General features: G+C 33.9%; 1 protein-coding gene across 17 annotated transcripts in view; it reads left to right on the top strand.

Moving 5' to 3' along the window:
* The window catches only part of PTPRK (protein tyrosine phosphatase receptor type K), a 574046-nt gene that overhangs the window by 270283 nt on the left and 281180 nt on the right, over nt 1–22583 (top strand). For all 17 annotated transcript variants that reach the window (XM_035296658.3, XM_008995016.5, XM_078370080.1 and 14 more), the window contains exons 4-5: nt 14442–14523; nt 16872–16987. In XM_035296658.3, coding sequence (XP_035152549.2) covers nt 14442–14523; nt 16872–16987 — 198 coding nt within the window. The remainder of the gene's footprint in view (nt 1–14441; nt 14524–16871; nt 16988–22583) is intronic.

The following is a 22583-nucleotide window of genomic DNA, read 5'->3' as shown; positions in this document are numbered from 1 at the left end:
ATATCTTCTGGCCATTTTTCTTTTTCCCAGGATTTATTATGAGCCATGACAGTAAATTTTAGGTCTTTTTACAAATCAGAGAACCTTCATATTTTTGAGAACTGGAACTTTGAACTAGATTAGTTGAGTAAATCAAGTTTTTTTTTCTGGTGACATGAAGTATAGAGAAAATTAAAAATGAATTCTATTCACTCTCCTATCTGTGAAAACTGGAGTTAGCTTAAATTGAAAGGGGTGAAAAGTTGGCATTTTATTACATCATTTCACTTATCTTATAAATCTTAGAGTGAACATGATGTTAATGAACATTAAGTCTGAAATTAAATTTAAGTAAAGCCTTTCTGAGACTTTTATTTATCTTAAACAGTTTTTGTTTTGTTATTATATTTTGGATTAAAAATTACATACAGACATATTTGTATTCGTGAATATATAATATGTTTGATCTCTCCATAAATACATATGTTAATATAGCACTAAAATCTAAGTCTTTTCACATTATTGTATATGTAGGTATGCAATAAATATTTCCTGATTGGTTGACTAACATCCAAGCATATTCAGGTATACTATTACATGTTTAGGTCTTTCTGAAGAGATTCCAACTCTTTGATTTGTTTGTTGCTACCACACTGACATTTTTAAGGTGCAAATAACATTATCCCTTTTATAAAACTCTTTAAAGGCATTACAACACCTTTCAAAACAAAAAACAAAAAGGGCAGACTCTTTTTTGTAGCATAGAAGTCCATGTAATATAAGGTCCCAGGTTTCAGTCTCCCAGGTCTTATCTCTTCGTCTTAACTAGATGTTCTATAAAATTGCTGTGGCAATAGATCATTATGTTTCCTTTTGTCGATCTTTTGAAAATACACCTTATTTGGTCTGTAATGCCCTGTTTTGTTTTTTTGTTGTTTTTTTTTTTTTGCAGTTTTAAAACTGCTTGGAATCATTTCCTTTTTGAATCATCCTCTGCTTTCCCAGATAGAAAATAGTTTGCTCACTCTCTCTTGTTCTATGTTACTACTGCTCTACATATGCCATAGATGTTTACCACATAAAAGGTGTGGCTCAGCCTTTTATCCATCTTTGTTTCCTTAGCGGTTAGAATATTTAGTGTATGCTTACTACGTGCTGGGCAAATGAAGGATGTTTCAAAGGTCGCTTCTTCTGAAGTCTTGCACTTTTCCCAGATGGAGTAATTTTCTCTCTCTCCTGAACTCTCTTAGCTCTCTTAACTGCTTTATCACAAATAACTGTGCTCTAGTTATTTCCTAACATGCTTATCTCTTCTACCACGTTGTGACTTTCTTGAGGACAGGGACCAAAATTTAGGTATTTCTTTCTGTCAAATATTAGTCCCGCAAATATTAGATACTCCAAAATTTTTTGTTGTTGTTGAATAAACACATGGCCAATTGCTCAAATTTTTAAAAACTGGTATTTTATACAGGCTTATATTTTTGTTTAGCTGGGTATCTGATAAAGAAAACTCATGAATGCATTTATGGATTTATTTTATTTTTTTTCTTGAAAAGGAAAAAGTACTGAAGAAAGCAAACTGGTTTTTGGAACCAGTTCCTCCACAGCTACCGATAGAAGAAACTGTCACGTAACTTTTAGCTCAGTTTGGAGATCAGCCTAGATGAGTGGTTCTCAAGTTTTAGCCTGCATCAGTATGACCTGCAGGAACTGTGAAAACATGGATCAGTGGGTCCCACCCACAGAGTTTCTAAGAAGTTTCCAGGTGTTGTTGATGCTACTGATGCCAGGACTATGTTTTGATAACTTTTGACTTGATCTGTCTTACCAGTACTTTTCATCCTTCAGCATCTTGATAATTTGTTCATACTTTAATGCCAATAGGTGGAATCAGTGCAAAGGTTGAACAGCTTAAATGTCTCCTGATGTCTTTGGCAAAGGCCTTCTATTTTCATAGACAACATCTAAAATCATTTGAGTGGCTCTCTCAGTCCTCCAAAATCACTTTAGTTAGTGATTTTAGTTTCTATTCTATACACTCTTCAATAAAGGACATACTTGGTCATTATAATGTTGATCACTTTCTCTCACTTATAACTAAATCCTGCCTATAAAATTAATGCTTTCCCTTGTCTTTTTCACCATCTGCCATATTGTGTTCTCAATGAAGAGGAGTTTATCTCTCTCCAACTATCCTTAAAACCTGATTTTATTCCATTTATTTTGCTTTATATGGGTAACAAAATTGGTCTGTGAATCAGCCACATTTTAAATATATAGTTTCAAGCCGTCGTAACTGCACAAAGAGTTCCAAGGATTTTTTTCTCCCTAGTATTTCTTAAATTACCTATGTCAACCCATTTTTACTGATTGTCCGATACCCAGAGATGTTATAGGTATTCTTCAGAAAGTTTGTGATATGGAAAGGATGTCGTTTCTTTCTTTTCTCGACTAACTTCTGAATAATCTATGAGTATTCTAGGTAAAAATGTCTTGCCTTATAATTTTTAGCAAGATTCTTAAAGTCTTACAAACTTCATCTTTTTCTGATTTATGACACATGAATATTTTAAGCATATAGACAAAAGTTTGAGTTCATCTTCTGCAAAGAATCAAATGAACCATATACTTTTAGTGTCTTCATCTTGAATATGTTTTAAGAAAAAAAGTCAAGACAAATACAGATGTGCATATTTGTGTATATGCACCCATTATTTTTAGTTGCACTGGGATATCTTCCAAAGTTCCTCATTATTTTCTCCTGTCGAAACTGAACATCAAATGTATTGTTTGTTACATCTCTCCTTCAGTTTTGACTAGGTTTTTTACTAGTTAAAAGCACTAACATAATAAATTATATAATAATATGTAATTATATTTGTACTATTTAAATCTTATATAAAGATATCACTACTTGACTATTTGTCTTCTAAAATAAAATAGAAAATAAAAGTTCACAGGCTTTCTGTCCCTAAATCCAGCCAAGAGTACACAAACTTGTTACTCTTATAAACTTTATGTCAAAACCTTTCCCTCTCCCCTTTAACCGTAACTATTTTTTTCAATAGAAAAGTTCATGGTACTTTTAAAATTACTTAATTCCTAAATCAATATTATGTAAGTAGAGAGGTCTCTTTTTACAAGAGTTTTAAACAAAACAATTACTCATTAATATGTCTGAATTTGTGATGCGAAAACTCAAGTTTAGCATCTAGCTCAACTTTGCCTATAGGTAGACAAATCCATTTATCTTATCTCTTCACTAACAATCATCTGGTTTACTTAAAGGTTGCTTTTCTTTGTAAGTACATACTGTCATCAGATATCATATGTTAATAGATATTTAGTATGATGGTACGTGGAGGTTGAACTACTAATTTTAATTTTCCTAAGTTTCATAAGTATAAATTAAAGCTCTTGTGAGTTGTTTAAATTTGTCAAGAACAGACTTACTGTGTTAGTTCGAAAGCATTATTTTTCAGATGTAGTTGTGCAGGTGAAGTGATCTACTTCTGCTATGTGTAAGATTGGACTATTGGTGTTAAAATTTAAAAGGTTCTGCTTGTGGATTGTAGGAAGACAAATGGCACATCTCTGGAAGCGAGGAAAGATAGTACTGTAATTCAGTGTCATGTTGATAGAAATAGAAACCTTAACCAGTCATCTTTTATTTTTGGCCCAGACAACTAACTATAAAATATAACCCAGATGGTGGAGCTATGATAGTAAAGATACAGAAATGACATTTTGCTGATGAATTTTCTGCTACTCTTTGCTTCCCTGCTTTCGGTTTTATACCAGATCTTTTATGGTGTAAGTTGCTTGCTTATGTATCTAAGGACAGATCCATAGGATGAAAAATGTGTTTAAGGACATTTTTAGATCTTGGATTATTTCAGTAAACTTTTATTTTCCTCTTCTAATTGCCGTTTTGTTTTTTCCTCAATTTTTGCTAAACTCATATTCTAACATAAATTAGACTGAGCCTTGAATAGTGGGTCCTATTTCAATTTTATTTCTGAGTTTCATCTTTAAGGCATTTGGGATATATTATTATGCTCTGCCTGTCCATCTGCCTATATTGGAATTGGGAAGCCTCTAAAGAGAGAAGAGGGTTGGCATACCTTATACTGTGGCCTCTAGTCTCGGGCATTTTCACCACCCTTAGGCTCTGAATTGAACTGGAAAAGGAATCATGGAAAGGGGGTTTAGTGATAGGGATGTCAGACTTTAGGAATGAGGAAGGTAGTGAGTTTGTGGTGCTGTTTTTAAAGCACAGAAGAACTCAAAGGTGTACCTATGATGAATCAGTTTCTGGTAAAGGTTAGGAAAGGGAAGAAGGGGCTAACATTTATGGGAAATCTCCTAAATTGTATATAAATTCTTTTAATCCCTACAATGACCTCATGAGGTCAGAACTAGGACCTGACTTGAGGTCTGTGGCTCAGAGTTGGGGCTCTGCGGCTGGGAACTCTGGTGTGCTCTGTGTTGAGTGGGTGTGCATGTGTGTGTCTCCATCTTACCTTAAGGGTCTATTTTGAGAAAGCAAGTATATGATCCTTTCCACCCCCAAAGGCATCTTAATGATACAGAGAACATGCAGAGAACACAAACACTTTTTATGGGTTATTTTGTTATATCATTCATTCTCAGTTCAGGTTTTGGGTTTGTGAGAAGTCTGTCTTAGTCACTTTAAGAATAAGAAGTCATGTGTTTTTATACATATAAACCTGCATCAACATCTTTCTAATTAAAAACATCATTGATAATTTTTTACAAGTGTAAGATTTCAGGAATGCAGAATTAATTTAAGTAACTAATGGACTATTATTATAACTTTAACATTCTAGCAATGCTCTGAAATGATTATTGTTCATTCCTCTATTTAGATCTTCTAGATAGTTTTAGTGATTACATTAGGGATAGCCAACTCCCTGGGCTAATTTGAAACATAGGAATGTACTATGCTTGCATATTCATTTCAGTATGGAACCTTCTGAAAATCTCCTTCTTTGGGCTTTTCTTTACACAGCCTCCTTGGTATGACTCTCTTAGGTTTTATTTTCTCCTTTTGATCTGTGGTCCTGACTTTTTACAGTTACCTGGACACTGCCATGTGCTTTGACTGATATTCTGCTGTTTCTTAGGCAAAACACAACATCACTGTTGAAAGGATTGCAGTTGGGTGGATGCTGTAGCTGCTTTTCATGCAACTACACTCTGGTTATACCTGATATCATCCCTGTTAGATAATGTAGTAGTCTTTCTCATCATGTAGGCAATTGGTAATGCTAAACTTCAGGATATTTTTGTAATCAAAGCCCTTGTAATTGGATACGTTGATGTTTTATTAAAGAATAGCTGGTGACATTATACATAGTATTAGCATTCTAAAATCAACTTGTCACTGTAATATTAATTATATTGATAGATGGATACATAGAATTATGTGTGTGTGTGTGTGTGTGTGTGTGTGTTTGTACACAGTGAAAGTGAAAGAATATTTAAATTTATGTGGTAGCTTCTGCTGAGTGGCAGATGCTTTATGCAAAAGGCCTATATGTATTCAGGTACAAGAATGTTGGTTTTTAGAATCTCTGGAGCCCTAATTACTCCCTGTAGACAGTAAAATCCTGATGCAAAGTTTTGATAGGACTGATTTTTCTAAAGAACTAGGCATTTTTAATCTCAGGACATCTTAAGGAAAATTATACATCTATGAGTCATGGAAGTGCTAAGGATAGCTAAAATCTGAAATTTCATAGGGGTTAGATGAAGAATTGATTTGGGCTTGATTATATGTCTTAATTGCCTTCCATATTTAGTTGACATATAACTAGAACCCCCTAATTACTTTCTCAAGCAACTCTAAAATCAAAGAGTTTACAAATAGTCAAATAGTTAACTTTAGCAACTCTAAAGTCAAAGAGTATACAAATATTTCTCTTGCTTACATATTTTATCTATGTATCTTTTGTAATTGCAGGTATATATCTCCTTCATGAACTAAATAAACAAGTAAACAATCAATAGGAAAAGGTTAATAAGAATTCATCAGTTTCAAAGTCTGAAGTCCTTGACTAACGTCCTTTCACACTTTAGACTCTTAGAAGCAGACATGGGTCAATAGGCAAACCAGCTTGGCTTGCAGGGATCTGACGAACAGAAGTTCCTTTTCTCTAATGCTTTCTGCTGATCCTTAGTTGAGAAACCACAATTTCAAATTGACAGTGTCTATGTGAGGAGCTACAGTGAGTGACAGTAACTGCTAGTTGTGCATTGCACTTTTGGTATCACCTGTCAGTTATATATATCTTCATCTTTATGTATGGATGAAAATAGAACTTTCACATTTGAAAAGTAACTAGATTCTAGAATTTTAAGTTTTCAAGTAGGTACTTGACTTACTCTATAGAAAATCTTCTGCAACCTATCAGCAGAAATTTATGCCTTGTAGCATTATTTAGCTGTGCAAGGGAGGTTTATGTTTTCATAATTACTACTATAGCTTGGGAAAATTATCTAGAACTTTCTCAAGGGAGTGTCATTATATTATTTCAGCACAATTTTGTGAGTTAAGTAAAAATGAGCTAAATGTCTATCCCCATAGTTTCCTTTCAGGCAAAACCTTTAACTAGAATCCACAAATACTGCATTGTTATTTTCTGTAATATATTGGGACTTTTTCAGCCCCGACGCTCAATGGGATTCATGTCATTCAATGATGTTGTGAGGAACATGACAGGCCATTGTCCTCAATGAGTTTATATTTTAATAGAGGAGATAAACACCAAATGTTTACTTAGAGTTAATTATGTAATTATAATCATAATCTCTTTGTGTGTATAGCCTAGAGACACTTTTTCCCAATATTCTCTAAGAGAGAAGATATTAATTTCCAAGTAGCTTAGATCAATGGGTAGTGTATTAGTCCATTCGCACGCTGCTGATAAAGACATACCTGAGACTGGGAAGAAAAATAGGTTTAATGGACTCACAGTTCCATGTAGCTGGAGGCCTCACAATCATGGCAGAAGGTGAAAGGCACGTCTTACATGGCGCAGCAAGAGAGAATGAGAATCAAGTGAAAGCGGAAACTTCAGATCCTGTGAAAATCATCATATTTCGTGAGACTTATTTACTACCACAAGAACAGAATGGGGGAAACCGCCCTCATGATTCAGCTACCTCCCACTGGTTCCCTCCACAACACGTGGGAATTATGGGAGCTACAATGCAAGATGAGATTTGAGTGGGGACACAGTCAAACCATATCAGGTGGGAAACACCTTTGCACCTTTGAGGTTTTTTTTTTTCTTTCAGCCATGTCATCATCCTTATTATTACTTTTCACTGGACTTTAAATTTGTTTTACTCATCATGAACTTGGGTACCAGCATAATTTAGAGTTTCTCTCTCCACTTTCAAAACTCACTGTCCTCTTGATGACATCACTATATGTGTGGAATGCACCTGGATAGTTTTTTGACTTCACCACTTCCAAAGGTCACCTCTCTGTTTACTACTCTGGTTACCTGGATGTTGTAATATCTCACAACTGCTCCAACTTTATGCATATGTACCTTACTGACTAAATGTAAACCTATCTTTCTCTACTATACTCATTTTGCTTAGATCATCTAATAACTTTATGGAGAGCTCCAAGCCATCAAACCATCTATCTTTGGCTAGATCATCAACTGCTTATCATATCAAAATTTGATTTCATTAGGTTTATTTTTGTTATACAATTGCTGTTTGCATAAACTTTTTTCTTTTATTCTATCTACTTTTTCTGGGCTTAAATGAAAAAAATATACTGTTTTTTAAAAAATCTCACTAATGATAGATTTGATCACAAGAAATTCAGGGTTATCGATTTCAATTGGATCCAAATAACTGGAAATTCTACTACTATATTTTTCTCTTCTCTTTGTTCTTCTACTCTCTATTTCAGCTCCTTTCAATTTTCTCCAGACTTCAACCACTCCTTCTTTTCACCAGCCCATTACTTATAGCTAAGAAACTTGAAACCATGTGATAGGAACTTCCTTAGCTGTCAGTCCTAGAAATTATATCTTCATGCATCTTCTTGTTTCCTCTTGTTATAAAAAAGGCAGAGCCTCTCTTACAACCTGTGATTTGAATCTTATCCTGTTTCACACTAACAGTTATCACTTTTTTCATATGTACATGCAAATATTCACTACCAAATTGAATTATCCTCATCAATATCTAAACATGTTTAAGTGTTTCTTATCTTAAAAATAATAAGAAAAAGAAAAGAACGCTTCCTTGGTCTCATATCTTCTTCTGTTCTTAGTCAAATTTCTCTTTATCCATTCAGACAAACTTTCTGTAAGCATTCTTAAACATGCTGTCTCTGTGCCTTCACTGTGTTCTTCATTGCCCAATATGGTTTCCACTTCTATTCTTCATACAGACCACTCTTTCTTTGAACACTTCTGATCTCAATGGCACAAATAAGGGGCATTTTCAATAACCATTTAATGTAGTATTTGGCCAGCATTTAGTTCCTGACATCTCTTCTCCTGTGGAAACTCTTTCATCAGATTTTGTGATGCCTTGTACTTCCATTTTCCTTTTGTATTTCTACATATTTAATTTTTTTTCATTTCCCTCTGTCCTCTTTGTAGCCTCATCTTCCTTAATCTTCGATCAGAGTTGAAAGTATAGGGCAAAGAGAGAAAAAGACTGAGGACACATCTTGTGGAACTACAGTGTTTAAGTTTCACATGGTAGAATTCAATTATATTTAATGATGTTTATATATATACATCTAAGTAATGTGAATACATACATACATATACATACACACATATATAGTCTTGTTATTATTTGTTGAATTTCTGCTTTGTGATAGACAATATATGAACTCTGAGGATACAACTTTAACTACAGTTCCTAAATTGGAGGTCACACCTTATGATGAGAGATACCGATGTATTCATAGGGTTGGATCTGCAGCATTGATCTGTCTTTGTATATGTTACAGATGACTATCTTTTTTGTTACTGAAATTTGGACATACATATTTAAAAATAGGCTTTGATTTTGGCACATTTGTTCTTTCTTTGAAGGCAGATGTGTAATTTGTTTTGAACTTTAGCAAAATTTAGTGTTTAAATATTAAAATAAAAAACCATGAATTTAAGGAGGTTTATAGGAATTGAACACTAGTTTATTCTATGTTTTTTCAATCTGGGATTGGGGGTTAGGTTTTTAGTGGAGGAAGAAGGGAATGGAAAAAATATAATTAGTACGTGTGTCTTTTATGGTTATTTTCTGCTCATAACAGTGGTGCTACTTAACATAGCATGCTTACTGTGTGTCAGGAGATGTGTTAAATGTTTTATGTGCATTATCTCATTTAATCTTCCATATAAAGTTTCCTTTATAGAAAAGGAAATTGAAGTTTACATTTTGTATAAGTTAAAGTTACAGTTAAAGGATATGAACTAGGTTGGGCATGGTGACTCATGCCTGTAATCCCAGCACTTTGTGAGGCTGAAGCAGGCAGACCACTTGAGACTAGGAGTTCAAGACCAGCCTAGCCAACATGTTGACACTCTGTCTCTACAAAAATACAGAAATTAGTCAGGCATGGTGGCATATGTCTATAATTCCAGCTACTGGGGAGGCTGAGGCATGAGAATTGTTTGAACCCAGGAGGCAGAGGTTAGAGTGAGCCAAGATTGTGCCACTGCACTACAGCCTGGGTGACAGAACAAGAGTCTGCCTCATAAAAAAAAGAAAAAGGAAAAGAGTATTAATTATATACACGTGTGACTTTGGAGCCTGGGCTCTTAACACTATGATATATTGAAAGAATATTAAGGGGAGTTTTTTTTTTTTTTTTTTTTCAGATTTTTCTAGTATCTATAATATCTTGTATTACATATTTCACATATTATTTAATCATTTCATATATACCATTCAGTCTTCACAAGAATCTTATGATGTAGGGAAAGGCAGTATTGTTAATATGAGACTACAAAGACCCAAGTTAAGTATTAATAACTTGCTTGGGTTACATGTGCTAGTAGACCAACAACCAGATCCCAGGCTTCTGGACATCCAGTTCAGCTTTCCGTTTTAGGAGACACTTCTTCTGGGTTAATTCTGTTTCCTAGAGGATAAAGTTATCTTTGTTCTTTAGGGTTTCCCATCTCCCCCAAATTTAATTCAACTTTATTTCACTTATTTAGTTAATAACCCAGGACTGTTGCTGGAGTAGCAAAAATTTGATTAGAATCATCACCTTCAGTGTTTCAGGTAATGGAGTGGAGTAAAAATGGTTTGGAAAGCAGAGCGCATTCATTCTGCTCCCAGGCTGGCCTCCTGGATGATTTAAAATTGACAACTGGTGTGGCTTACACTGCTCTCTTCTTCTGGGAAGGCTGGTTGACTACTTGACATCAAGCATTAGATCTGACCTAAGCATTAGCCCAAGCACGCTTTGCATAATTAAGCTATTGAGATTTGTTTTCCCTGACTGGACAGAAGAGCCCTACAAGGTGAGGGCTCTGTTGAAGTGATAAAGCTGATTAGATCCTTAGCAGTAAAGGAATCTGATCTTAGAAATTTCTTCTAGCTCTCGTTAATGAGGCAAAGACAACATTTAGCAGGGAAAATGAGGTCACTAAGAAGAGAAACTTTTTTTTTTTTTAAATAAAGAACCAATTATTTTGCCTCCTTTTAAATCAAGGCCTCAATTTATTGTCCTGAATAAAGCTCAGTTTAAATGAACACATAAGAAACTTTTTCTCAGGGGTGTAGTAATCTTGTTTAAAGTACAAGAAGTTAAACAAGAAAGTGAAGCTAAGATAGACCTAGAAGTTAAAATAACTTAATGAATACTGACAACAACAAAACTGAAATAACCAACAATATGTGTGATTTATTCATTAGAATGTAATTTTTTTCAAAAAATCATTTGTAAAAACTTTTTTTCTATTAAACTTTTTTTCCTTAAACCACTAATCAAACAAATAAAACCTATTTTCCTAGGATACATTTATACAGACTTCAGGTATTAACAATGTTGATAATCACACCTTTTAGTCTAGGTAGCACCTTTGCATATGCTACTATTTAATCCTTAGAAAGCTTCGTTTTGAAAGCTGTATTATATTCATGTTATAGGGTTGACAGCACTAAAAGTTTCAAATCTCAAATTTATGTAAATCCTCAAGAATTTGTAAACAGGAGGGCTTGGAGTATAACACAGGTTTTTTTCACTCGTGTGAAGGTCGTCTGTACCACAGTTGTCTCAAGTTATACACTATTTAAAGTTTTTGATCCTATCCTCTATTTCTTGCTAAGCCCTTGTTCCAATATTTAGAAAATGACGTAGGAATTACGTTCACACTAAATGCATTTATATGAAATGTAAATCATATACACATACATATTACACATACTTCAGTGTTATAGATACTATCCTATCATGAAGCATCCTGCTCATGACAAAGACCCCATCCTCCATTTCACCTTCAACTTATTCCAGTAAAATCAATTGTCACAAAGGGCAAAATTGGAGTAGAAAAGAAGTAACATAGGTGGTTTATGATTGGGTGAGATGGAAGGGAGATGAGCCATCCATTCCAGCGGCTTACCTTGTCTCATTGTTATTGACTTTGGGTTGGTTGTAAGAGTATGGTGTGAGAATGGGAAGAGTTTAATGGAACCATACTGCTGTCTTGTCAATATAATATCTAGTCAGTGCGCTAGTTAAAAAAAAATTCATGTTTTAAATTTAAGATTTACTTAACATTTTTAGATGTTTAAAGGAAATTTAAACTCTAAAGTCTACTTAAATACTCTGTGTCTTCTTTTTCTTGAGAGGCAATGTAGTAAAATTTTCAAAAGCAACTTGGAGGCAGGATGGCACACGCCATCCTTCACCACTTGTTAGCTTTTAGGCCTTGGTTCAATTACTTTTCTTTAAAATGAGCATGAAAATAATACCTACCTGGTATGATTGTAATGAGGATTAAATGTATTCATTTTTGTGTAAATGTGTAAGTGTGTATAGCTTGGGACAGTCTAGTTTATATAGTAAGTGCTCAACAAATGTTACTCATTATTAACCCAGTCAATCAAGCTTCTCCTCCACCAGAATAAAAATGTCCTGGCAGAGTTTACCAGAGATTACCTAAGAGCTAACCCCAAGTAATACTTACTATTTTCAGTTTCTCTTGACTTCTTTCTTATGTTAGACATTATTTGCCTTTACCTCTGTCTTTTTGCAAAAGTCAGCCTCCCAAATTTTCAAGTTGTTTTTCTGTTTCTGCACAGCTGCACCAAGCTTTGACTGTTTTCACCTCCTCCTACCAGAGGTTTTCAGTCTGTGCTAAGCTAGAACCGTAGCCTGATCTCAGAATTGGCAAATACTCCTATGGGAAAAAATAAAATGGCTAGAGATTATTAGATAACACCAGAGAGGCTCTCACCTCCTGAAATCTGTGTGCATCTAGATGCCATTGTTTACACACATATCTGAAATCTTTAAGTTATGGTTATTATAATATTCCTGGCTTTTTCTAATCCTTTTATTGAGAGTGTTGAGCTGCTTGAAACCTCCTGGTACCACTCTTCCTTTCTTAACCGTTTGCTGTTGGCTTTATCTTTCCTGGTGGACTTTTCAGTCTTGACCTTTCATTTCTAGTAGTTTTCTCCTCTTATTTATCTTCTTATGGCATCTTACTCACCAGTCACTTTAACTTTCAATCAGTAGCTGACTCCCTTCCATGGAATTATCTGATATCCTTCATCAGACAACTTTAAAATTTATGCCTTTATTGTATGCTCATAATTTTCTCTTCCAAATCTATCTAGTTATCACCTAAGCATTTTCCCCTGTATCATAGGCAAATGATATTTGAAATGTCCAAAACATACTTCATTATTTTCTTCCTCAATTTGTTTCCTTTTCTGTGTTGTTAGTCCTGACAAGGAATCCTGACAGCATCATTCACCTAGTAGTCTAAGTAGAAATCACTGAGTTGTCCCATATTTCACAACTGAGTCAATGCGTTCTACCTTCTCTGCTTCCTTAGAATTATTTTTATCTTTCCTTTTTCTTCTCATCTCACCATTCACACTACTTCTAGCATATTAACTATCACTTTTTTCTTCCAGGTCATCTTTCACTTTATAGCCAAAAGTTTCTATTAGACCAATTTGATCCTATTCTATTCTTATTTTCATTACATTTTCTATAATGCTTTGCAAATACTCTAATATAATGTATGTATCCCCATAAATAAAGGAACCCAATACAATATTGAAATGCTGAATGCTAAATATGTTTTCTCTTGAAAGTCACGGCACACATTATTAGTGTTATGCTTTTTTTTAAGAGTCAGGGTCTTGCTCGGTTGCTCAGGCTGGAGTGCAGTGGTGCCATCCTAATCCACTGCAGCCTTGAACTCCTGGGTTCAAGCAATTCTTCCACCTTTGTCTCCCAAGTAGCTGATACTTTAGGCACATGCCACCACACCCAGCTAATTTTTTTTTTTTTTTTTTTTTTGTGGAGACAGTCTCTTGCTATGTTGCCCAGGCTGGTCTTGAACTTCTGGGATCAAGTGTTCCTCTGGCCTCAGCCTCCCAAAGTGTTAGGATTATAGGTGTGAGTCACTGCACCCAGCCACAGTACACATTAAAACAAAGGTCATGTGAAGCTTTGCTGTTGACTATAACTGCAAAACTCTGTAAGATGAGCTCGTATTTAAACATAGAAGCCTTCTTTTTCTTAACATTCTTAGATATGGAACTATTGAGTGCCTTACTCCTGACCTCACTCCCATGGTATTTGAGACCTTCCATGCCTACCTCTCTAATCTCATCTCTTCCCATTTGAGCCTTTGTAGCCACAGAGATTATGTTTATTTAGTTTTTCAAACATGCCATCCCAATCTTTTTCACTGTATTTGTTCCTTTGGTCTGGAACACCAATAATCAATCGGTTGACACCCATCCTTGAAAATTCAGCTATTTAAAACACAGATTATTTTATTGATGTGTTCAGTGGTTTGCATACTGCTTGGAACATAGTAGGTGCTCCATATATGTTAAGTAAACAACAAAAATGGAGAAAGTCAGTATGTGAAAGTTTACTTTTAAAGAGACTAGCTATGTCTGCCTAGTCATTCTGTTTCTATTTGTTACCTATTCAGGAAAATAACAATACTTGACAATAGCTGCTTTAAAAATTTAAACTGCTTAACCTCAGTAATGTAACTGTTCTTCAAATTTTGGTTTTTGGTTTGTTTACATGTACAAATTTTAAGAAATTATTGTACATTAAAGGTTAAATTTTTAATTTTTATTGAACAAAAATTAGATTTACTTTTGCATATATATAACTACTCCCCTCCACTGTAGACATCCCTTGAAAATGACTGTTGTAAATATTTTCTGTTTCTTTTTGACAGGTAATATTTGAAGCTGAAGTCTCAGGAGGGAGAAGTGGTTATATTGCCATTGATGACATCCAAGTACTGAGTTATCCTTGTGGTAGGTTGTGATTAAGAATTGTGTTTTTCTATGTCCTTTCACCACTTGCCTTATATTGGCAGTGACTATTGATTGTTTATCACTTGGTCATTGCTGTCTCTCTTGTTATTGTTAGTCCTAGTCTAATATTGAGTTTTAAAAGAAAACAGATATATTTCTAGAGTTTTTGAATCAAATATTTTTCAGACTTGCAACTAATTACACACATATTAGGAGATTCTTTTAAATGATTACATTACTGAGAACAAAAATATACATGCAAAGGCAACTCTTACTAGGAATTGTTCTTTTTTGGCATTATTAAATTGTCTAGAAAAACAGAGAAGAGTAGCAAATCAGAGTTCAACAGAAAGGAAAGTAAAAAGAAGCCTCATGAAGTTATTTGATCTGCTAATGAGGACTGGGGTGAAATGAAGAGAAATAATTAGTTCACCTCATTCCAAATTTAGGACGACTTTTTTTTCTTTATTATAATAAATATCTGGCTAACCCATGAGGTCAGAAGTTTGAGACCAGCCTGGCCAAAATGGTGAAACCCTGTCTCTACTAAAATAATAATAATAATAATAATAAGCCAGGCATGGTGGTACGCACCTGTAATCCCAGCTACTCAGAAGCATGAGGCAGAAAAACCACTTGAATGTGGGAGGTGGAGGTTGCAGTGAGCTGAGATTGTGCCACGGCACTCCAGCCTATGCAACAGAGGAAGACTCGGTCTCAAAAAAAAAAAAAAGAGACAGAGAGCAAACAAAACAAGAAACTTGGTTTGTTAATACAGTCTTGTTATGCCTTTAATGCACCTTGATTGGTTTTCATATGGTGTACCTAAATTTGTGTTTACATCACATTCCGTGAAAATTCATTACTGCATGCATTCAATAGAGCCAGGCACAAAACAGCTGGCATAAATTCAGACTTTACCTATATTTCCCAACGGCAGCATTTTATATGGCCTGCAAATTCCGAATTACTGTTCTTCAATCCTCCCTAGTAGAAGCATGTCTAACACATTGTAAGCAGGAGTCTGGGGCCCCTTGTGAGGGCCAAGGCTTGTACTTCTGCTGAGTGGTTGTTAAACTCAGGTGTGCTTTAGATAAACTATAGCTGTGGTAAATCACAGATTGCTTTGCTCTTCCCCTGGTTCTGATTCAATAGGCCTGGGGTGGGGGCCTGAGAATTTGCATTTCTGATTCCAGTGCAGCTGATGTTGCTGGTCTAGAGTTTATAAATTGAGAACTGCTGCTTTAGCTCATGTTCTAACTTAGGGATTCCTTATTTTAAATCTCTTCCTGAGAGGTAAGGTACCAGAGAAAGATGTAGGCAGTGTCAAATTATATATACCATATGTTTGTTGGTAAATTCTAAGAAAAAAGAGAACAAAATCATCTCACTTAAAGTTCAAGCCGGTTTACTATGTTCTTTAAGTCTGTAGTTTAAGAGAACTGTGTTTTTATCTACTGTTCATTTTTCTCTTATTGAATGATAAGTATCAAGGAAAGGATTTCATAAGTACATAGAAAATTGTGAATTGAGCCCAATAGCCGTTTTAGGGTGATATGGTCCTCTATGAGCTTTTCTTATTACTTCTGAGGCTTAGCCTTTGCTTTTTATATAAATTTCCTTTCAGTGGGAAACATGGATGAGGCTTCAGTTTTAAAAGGTAATTTCAGAGAATACTTGTTTGACAGTCATAAATCTCACTTGCATTTTGACTGCGATCATCATTTTTGTTGGTCTAATATGGATATTTCTTCCGGACTACTAGACTATGGCTCTAATGGAATAAGAAGCAAATTTAACAGTTTAGTTGATGCTCTATTTGCAAGAAACAAAAATATTCCCTTATTCTTTGAAGTGCTAGAGGGTTATAACCATTGATTTTTTTAAAAGAAAGATTTAACTGCTTAAATTGTAGCCGAATAAGTTCAATGGCCATGTAACTGTCGGCAGCTTAGAAATCATTATATGTTTTCATTATATTTTTAGATTAGACTCTGATTTTGTATCAATTTAATCTCTGGGTTGCTTTGACTTGTAACTGTTTTATTATCATCCATATGCAACAAGCTATGGCAGCAGTTCAGCAGCAATTGTTGAGTGCTCACTTTGTAGAGAACAATACTCCAGCAATTATGAAACAGTAAGTAATAGAGCTACTGAGAAAAAGAGAACTATGAGAGTCACAAAGGAAATGGTGTCTTCCAGTGCAAAAAAAGCCCCTCAGTTTTCTTGTTTATGATGTTAGTCTCAACCAAAGGTAAAAGCACTAACGATAATATTTAGTTGGAGAAAAGTAACATGGCATATTTTCTTCATATGAAAACAAACATTTTTTTCTCCCTCCGCAGATAAATCTCCTCATTTCCTCCGTCTAGGGGATGTAGAGGTGAATGCAGGGCAGAATGCTACCTTTCAGTGCATTGCCACAGGGAGAGATGCTGTGCATAACAAGTTATGGCTGCAGGTAAGGCCAGATTGGCAGCTGAGCTAAAGAGTATACTTTATGTTTTTAAAAAAATTACAACTGGACTGTTTGTGGTCTCATCCTCTTGAATGTGTGTGTGTGTGTGTGTGCATGTGGTAGGGCAGGCTGTCTGTGTGAGTTTGACTGCATATGTTAGAGATTTCCTTTTCTGGAATAAAATGCATAGACAAATAATTAATAAGTGTTTTTGTTAGTATCTAGTGTAACATAGTAATTTTATATTCAAACTGCAAAAAATTCTCTAGATCCATTTGAAATATGAATAAAAATGAGATGTTTTTCTTATTTAATAGCATTTTAAAAACTGAATTTATAAGAAATAAGTAGGAGGTGTCATGCTCTTCTAAATTTTTTTAAGTATTTTAAGAAACCCTGGGGAATATTTCAGGAAGTATGAATTGGAAGAAAGCCAATTAAACTTTTGTGCTTGAGGGTTAATCACATGTCTGAGGTCAAGACATTTGCCTTGCACATATTAAGTCCTTAATACATCTGTATTTAATTATGATTTGACATACATGTTGGGGAACTGTAAATGGTGCATGTAAACAGATTTAAAAGAATCTGAGAGAAAACTGTAGACTAAGAAATATGACTTGCCTTCAGAAAATTTATAGAAAGTAAATCTGTCAGTGCCAGGGTGCCGGGGGGCTGGGAGGAGCTGAGAGCAGCTCTAAAGCCGGGAGGCTGAACCTAAAAGTGATGGCTAATTGGGCTAAATATTTGAAGCTAGATGATATGTAAGTAATAATATTCTCTGAGCACCTTTATTATTATTTTTTAGGTTCTCTGCATCAGAATGAGGAAAGAGATTTCATTAGTTGTGAGTTTTAAATTCATGAGAATGCCAATAGAGACCCAAACAAAAAAAATCATAAGATGAGCTTAGTTTCTTCAACATTAGGCATCATGATTTATTTTGACATCCTTTAGATAGGTGAATGTAGTGTTGGGGATAATTATTAGTTTGCAGATGCTTGTAATAAAGGTGTTAATAAATGAATATTGAAATCATACCTAATATAATGTCTGATACTTTGCTGGGTGTTATATGTGTGTTGCTTCATCAAGTTCTTACAGCATTCCAGTTGGAGATTACAACAGGTGTACTTCATATTAATCTAATTATTGCCACTTTTATAATTTATTTGATTTTCAAGTATCAGGATACCATATTTTGTGTCCAAATATGAAAAAGGAAATGAGGGTCCCTTTTTTCTGTGATTGTGCTAATTTATCCCGCAGAGATTGAAAAATAGGATAATTTTTCCTGGAAAGCATATTGCATAATGTGCAACCTGTCTTATCAACTAAATGTCAAGTCAGTTTTCTTATTTCTTTTTCTATGCCTAAATAAACAGTTTAAAAATGATTTTAGATATATGTTCTAATTGTTTTGCTAGGTATTTTTTCACTTAGATGGGAACATTAGCTGGCATTTGGCTTTAGTTGTGAGCTAGATAGTCTTTTCTTGGAGAGCTAGAGGCTCTGTGGGTCTGCCCTTGATTTTATGCCTCAGGATTTAATGTGACATTGAAATAAAAAGGGTTTTGTATCCTCAGTCACCAGCTGCCTTGTGGCAACAAAGACTTTCTGGACCCTGCTGGTCTGAGTAGGTTGTAGGCCAAATACTGCTCATTTTTGTTTGTTGTTTGCTTCCTATATTGTAGATAATCCATTTCATGAGGTTTTTAAAACATTCTCCTCCTGCCATTTTTCAGAGGTGAGACTTCTATGTTGCTTTCTCCCCTACCTCACCTCACTTTTTCTCTCTCTTCTTCTTTTTTTTTTTTTTGGCATTTGCTACAGAATGGTGAAATTGTGTATTTCTCTTCCACTTTGACATGGGCATTGCCTCATTCTTAGTAGTGTACATATTCACCTTAATTTATTCAAAAGCTATTTGCCTTTTTCAGTAATGCCACATCAATTACCTTAATTTATTCTCTTATATCACTATTCTCCTATATCACTATTCTCCATGTATAAGAAATATTGAAATCTATCAATTACTTAAGCATTTTCAAATTAAAATAAAAAGTAATTATTATGGAAATTATGTAAAAATGAACCAGATAAAATTGATCATTATCCATATGTCAGTCAATTAAAAGGTGGCAGTGACATAAAAATCTTGCCCACCTTTTGCTGAAAGTAGTAAAACCATAATAAAGCAGAAAGAATTCTGGTTCCAAAGTGAAATTACCAGCTAACTCAGGCAAACAGATGTCAAATTGTTTCCATTTCATGTAGAATAACAGCCTAGAGTTCAGGAAGACTAGTTCTTAATTCTAACCCTCATAAATCTTTTAACCCAGTTAATTGCCATGGCCTTAGAGGTTCATTTAAGTGTTCTGGGCCTTAAGTTGCTTATTTATAAAAGGAGATTCTGAGTAGACACTAAAATCTCTTCTAGCTGTAATATGCTAAACTAGGTCTTTACATTATGTTTGGTGGCTTTAAACATGACCTTGATAGCCTTTTTGTGTGGAAGAATGTAAAAGTCTTGGTATTTATTTTGCATGGGAAAAAATGGTACCTTAAATAAAGTATCATTGTAAGAACAAAAGCTCAAAATATCAGCTGATAGTACTGAGAATGAATGTACTTGAAGCAACTCAATGAAAGGTCACTGCAGTCTATCACAGAGGTAACGGAATAGAATAGTTGTTATACATGCCATGGTCAGGCAAAATACCAAATGGCAATCAACTTTCTATGTCCTTCAAATAACTTAGCTTATGTAGTACTGAGCTTCAATTGGCAAAATGTTGTCTAAATATGGGCTAAAGTAACAGAAACTAGAAAAAGAGCCAATTTTCTATTTCAAAGGAAAAATGATACACTATAACTCTGTAAAAGGTATACAGAACATATACTTGATCATATTTGATATTTTAAATAATTTGTTTTGGAAAAACTGAATAATTTTTCTCACTAGTATATTCTTTCCAGGTTATAATACATATATCAATTTTTTTGTCTAAAATGAAATACTAATTGGATAAATTAAAAAATGGTGGGGGAAACACAAACAATGAGTTGCCTGAGTTAATCTAGGATAATTTCGTAATGCATATCATGATGGTTTGGAAAGTATCTATAGGGAGTGTTCTTTCTTGTAAGAATCAGATTATATAGTTATGGAGTATTTGAAGTAGGTTTTCTATATTTCTAGATATTTAGAAAATATAATTATAATTACATAATTATAAAGTATTTGAAGGTTTTCTAAATTTGTAGGTATATGGAAATATATTAACATATATATATATATATATGTGACAAAATACATAAACCAGTCACATGCTAAATGAACTAATGATATATAAAACACCATTTAATATTTTTATAAGTCTGAGTGTCAGTAGACTAAAATATGATAAAATCATGAGGTTTTCTGGAACATAGTTTTTAAAAGTATATTATGCAGTACGTTTATGCAGTAAAGGAAATTTAGAATAAAGTCTTTAGTCACCCTTAGAGAACTTCCAGATTATTTTTTAATTGAGAGCTCAGTGAAGTAGCATATAATCTGGATATAAACACAATACTTGTAATTTTTTTCCCACAAGAACAGATGTTTTTCAAATCTTATAAGTTTTAGAACTAAGCCATTTTAATTTTATAGTAGTTATCTCTTATCCATGGGAGATACATTTCAAAAAACCCAATGGATGCCTGAAACCACACATAGTACTGAACCCAACATATTCTGTTTTTTTCTACGTATGCATCAAGTCATTTGTACGTCAAGTTTAACTAACAAATTAGACACAGTAAGAGATTAACAACAATAACTAATGAAATAGAATAATTATAACAATATACTGTAATAAAAGTTATGTGAAAGTGATCTCTCAGCCTATCTTCGTACTTTACTCACGCTTCTTAGGATAAGGTGAAATGATAAAGTACTCACATAATGAGATGAAGTGAGGTGAATGACATAGGCAGTATGATGCAGCATTAGGCCACTATTAACCTCCTGAGAATATGTCAGAGGGAGGTTCATTTGCTTGGGGTGACCCTGCATCATTGAGCCATGACAATTTTGATGGTTGGGATGTCAGAAACACACAATGTTGAAGACTAACAAGTGAGGGATGGCAAGATTTCATTACACTATGCAAAGTGAAGTGCAATTTATGACCTATGAATGGTTTATTTCTGGAATTTTTCATTTAATATTTTCAGACTGTGGTTGACAGAAGGTAACTACATCTGCCTAAAGTGCAACCTTGGATAAGGAAGGATTTCTGTATTCCTGAGGACATTTCAATGATTGGGAATTTGTGATTCATAACTTGAAGCTATGATAAAGCTCTGGTTATGAGAAATAAGATCGAAAAGAAATCATAACATAATTTATACTGAAATGAAATAATAAAAGCATCTGGTTATATTCCTGAGAAATGTCAAATAATTTTCTTACAGGAAAAATAAAAATTAGAGAGTACACTTTTAAAGGTTAATAATATTGGTAATTTATGTATTTATTTTTACATTTTGAATTATTTTTTGAATTATTTACAATATTGAAAATATTTCAAATTCAAAAATTTAAAAACTATTCAAATATTTTAATGTTTGAATTATTAATATTTTTGAATTATTTTTATTTTTTAATTTGAAATTATCACTACAGACGAGTTGTATATATTTATGGGGTACAAGTGATATTTTTGGAAAAAGCATACAATGTGTAATGATCAAATGAGGGTAATTGGGATATCCATAACCTCAAGTATTTATTATTTCTATGTGTTAAGGACATTCCAGTTCCATTCGTTTTGTTATTTTGAAATATACAATAAATTGTTAACTGTAGTCACCCTATGGTGCTCCTGAACACTAGATTGTAACTCTTACTATTATGAATACTGGATAAAGTGATTGTAGGAAAAAGTGAATAAGCAACAAATGAACAAAAGTGTACCAGTTCCATCTATAAGTATTTACCCAAGAGAAATTAAGGCATGTGCCCACAAAAAGACTTGTGCAAGGATGCCTATAACAGCTTTATTCATAATAACTGATAATTAGAAAAAAACTAAATGTCCATGAACAGGATAAAGATAGACAATTTATGGCTCATTCAAGCAGTGAAATACTGCTTAGCAATAAAACAATGAACTACAGATAAATATAACCGCATGAATGGATCTCAGCAATATTAGGTTTTGGAAGGAAGACAGACACCAAACTTGTATGCTTTCTGATTTCATTTACATTAAGTTTGAGAAGAAACAAAACTAACCTATGATGATAGAAATTAGAATACTTGTTGCCTGTGGGGATAAGGATTGATTGGAAGTGGGCAGAGGAAAATTCTCTAGGGTAATGTTAATGTCACATACCTTGACTGGGATGTTGGTCTGTGAGTGTACATGTATTTGTAAAAGACTAAGATCTGTCCAATTTAGTATATGTATTTTATTTTTACCTGAATAAAACACATATGAGGAAAAAGTGAGTATATGACACATTTTATTAAATAACCAACTTAACCAACTTACTGGCAGTGCTAATCAAGCCATAGATGGAAATAGCCTACAGGCATTACTTGCACTTT

Source organism: Callithrix jacchus, chromosome 4 (genome assembly GCF_049354715.1).
Source record: "Callithrix jacchus isolate 240 chromosome 4, calJac240_pri, whole genome shotgun sequence".
NCBI lineage: Eukaryota > Metazoa > Chordata > Mammalia > Primates > Cebidae > Callithrix > Callithrix jacchus.
The sequence above is the reverse complement of the archived record's forward strand: the minus strand, read 5'-3'. Positions and strand labels throughout refer to the sequence as shown.